Source organism: Chaetodon auriga, chromosome 20 (assembly GCF_051107435.1).
Source record: "Chaetodon auriga isolate fChaAug3 chromosome 20, fChaAug3.hap1, whole genome shotgun sequence".
Lineage (NCBI taxonomy): Eukaryota > Metazoa > Chordata > Actinopteri > Chaetodontiformes > Chaetodontidae > Chaetodon > Chaetodon auriga.
The window spans coordinates 400,001-402,500 of NC_135093.1; the positions used below are offsets into that span (position 1 = coordinate 400,001).

Sequence of the window (2,500 nt, forward strand, 5' to 3'; positions counted from 1 at the left end):
GTCCAGGTCCAGATCCAGGTCCAAGTCCAGGTCCAGGTCCAGGTCCAGATCCAGGTCCAGGTCCAAGTCCAGATCCAGATCCAGATCCAGGTCCAGATCCAAGTCCAGGTCCAGGTCCAGATCCAGGTCCAGGTCCAGATCCAGATCCAGGTCCAGGTCCAGGTCCAGATCCAAGTCCAGGTCCAGGTCCAGATCCAGGTCCAGGTCCAGGTCCAGGTCCAGATCCAGATCCAGGTCCAGGTCCAGATCCAGATCCAGATCCAGATCCAGGTCCGGATCCAGATCCAGGTCCAGGTCCAGGTCCGGGTCCAGATCCAGGTCCAGATCCAGGTCCGGGTCCGGGTCCGGGTCCGGATCCAGATCCAGATCCAGATCCAGATCCAGATCCAGGTCCAGATCCAGATCCAGATCCAGGTCCGGATCCAGATCCAGATCCAGGTCCAGGTCCAGGTCCAGGTCCAGGTGAAGCAGCTTGAAACCCGACACTCAAACTGTTTCTACCGACCTGTCAGCTCAGCATTAGCCCCAGGCCTCTATTTGAATACGTGTTAGTGGCCTGAAGACAAGACGCAAAGATGAGACATGATGAGACAGAAATGTCTCCTCTGTCCTCCCCTAAAACCTTTATCACTGACCAACGAGCCCGAGCTCGACCCGAGGACGATAAAATACGATCGTCTGAGGTTTTCCTTCATTAAACAAACCAGAAAGAAACGTGAAAACTGCAAAAGCTTCAGTAGAGACTGATACACACACACACACACACACACACACACACACACACAGTAGATAAACAGTAGAATCAGTAGATGCAGCTGATGGTTATCGGGACTCTGAGCAGCCAACCAGAACACAGACTGATGGAAGAAACACCAACAACAATCAGAGACTGTGTGTTTGTACAAAACGATTGTCTGAGTGTGTGTGTGTGTGTGTGTGTGTGTGTGTTACCTTGGGCAGTCTCTCTGGGTCTCCGGGGTGACGGGGGATGACCTTCTGTAACCTCTGGAAGCCGTAGTCTATGGTCGGCTCGTTTAACGCTGTGGAGGAACAAACGTGTACTTTTACTTTGATACTTTAATACATTATGCTGAGAATACCTCTGTAATATTTTGGATATGTGGTATTTGTACTTCAGCTGAAGTAAATGATCTGAAAGCTTCTTGGTGTGTGCTCATGTGACACACATGAATGTCTCTGCAGGCCCACTCAGCCAGGGGCATTATGGGTAACAAATATAAGCTGTGGTGACTCATGGAGGAAGCTGATTGGTCGATTGAACCGCGTTTGAATGACAGAAGAGAAAATGTCAATATTAAAAGAGGCTGACTGGTTTAAAGAGGAGCAGACTGGTTTCCAGTGGAGTCAGCTGTCTGTCTGCGAGACGCCGAGGGACGAGACGAAGCGTCCCCGAGTGAGACCGAGCTGGTTTCACACACAGCCGCCGACAGGCCCCAAAGCCCAAAACACCAATCAGGAGCAGTCTGTGGAGTTAACGCATGCAGCAGAATGTGAAGCACATCTCTGCTCTCTGATTGGACGCTTTGAGTCTGACACACTTCCTCTTTTCTCCTCTCACGGCGTTTACAGTTTAAAGTGGCTGGGAGGTGATAAATCAGAGCGTCAGTGAACGCAGCAGAGCGCAGTGCGAGTGTGTGTGTGTGTGTGTGTGTGTGTGTGTGTGTGTGTGTGTGTGTGTGTGAAGTGCATGAATCATAATCCCGTCTTGGTTCAGCTGTGTTTAACAAGCTTTAGACTGACTCTCCTATACATCACAAACAGTGTGTGTGTGTGTGTGTGTGTGTGTGTGTGTTCAGTCCTTGAAGGCTCACAGGGCGTAACAAGAAGCAGTTATAGGAGCGTGTTAGCTCTCCAGATGTCTGTGTTATCTACAGCCTGCTGTGTGTGTGTGTGTGTGTGTGTGTGTGTGTGTGTGTGTGTGTGTGTGTGTGTGTGACCTTGTGTTGTTGCCTGTTTATTATCACCTGTGTGTCTGTTTAACCTGCCGTCTGTCCGTCTTCTTCCTGTTAAGTTGTCTTTTGTCCTCCAGGTGTTTTTTGTTTCACCTGATCAGAATCGTATCAAACGTCTGATTGATCGTTAACAGTCTTTATTGATCAGATCAGACTGCGTGTTGTGAACAGACTGCCGTCATGTGATCAGTAAACACCTGGATGTTTTCACCTCTCAATAGCTTCCTCTCAAGCCTTCATCTGATTGGTTAATTGGCGGCCATGAAGCGCTCTGAGCGACTGTGTGACGGTCCGATCAATAAGCTCTGAGTGTGGTAACAGCATGCCATTTTCTGTTGTTGGTTGTCGATAGAGACGTGATCGGCGTGTATTGATCTGAAGTGACGTGAGCAGCTGAGGCTGATGGGAACTGTAGTCGGTTTCGTGGAAACTTTCAGCATTTTGGGGAAAATTTCATATTTTTTCTCCTGGTTTTATTTCATGGGAACTTATTTCCTGCAGCGTTGGAGGAAATATTTAGATGAGCT

At 49.0% G+C, this 2,500-nt stretch overlaps 1 protein-coding gene across 6 annotated transcripts in view; it reads right to left on the minus strand.

Moving 5' to 3' along the window:
* Positions 1-2,500, minus strand: part of LOC143339434 (transcription factor COE3-like) — a 50,144-nt gene that overhangs the window by 12,625 nt on the left and 35,019 nt on the right. For all 6 annotated transcript variants that reach the window (XM_076760663.1, XM_076760658.1, XM_076760661.1 and 3 more), the window contains exon 11: positions 952-1,040. In XM_076760663.1, the coding sequence (XP_076616778.1) occupies positions 952-1,040 (89 nt within the window). The remainder of the gene's footprint in view (positions 1-951; positions 1,041-2,500) is intronic.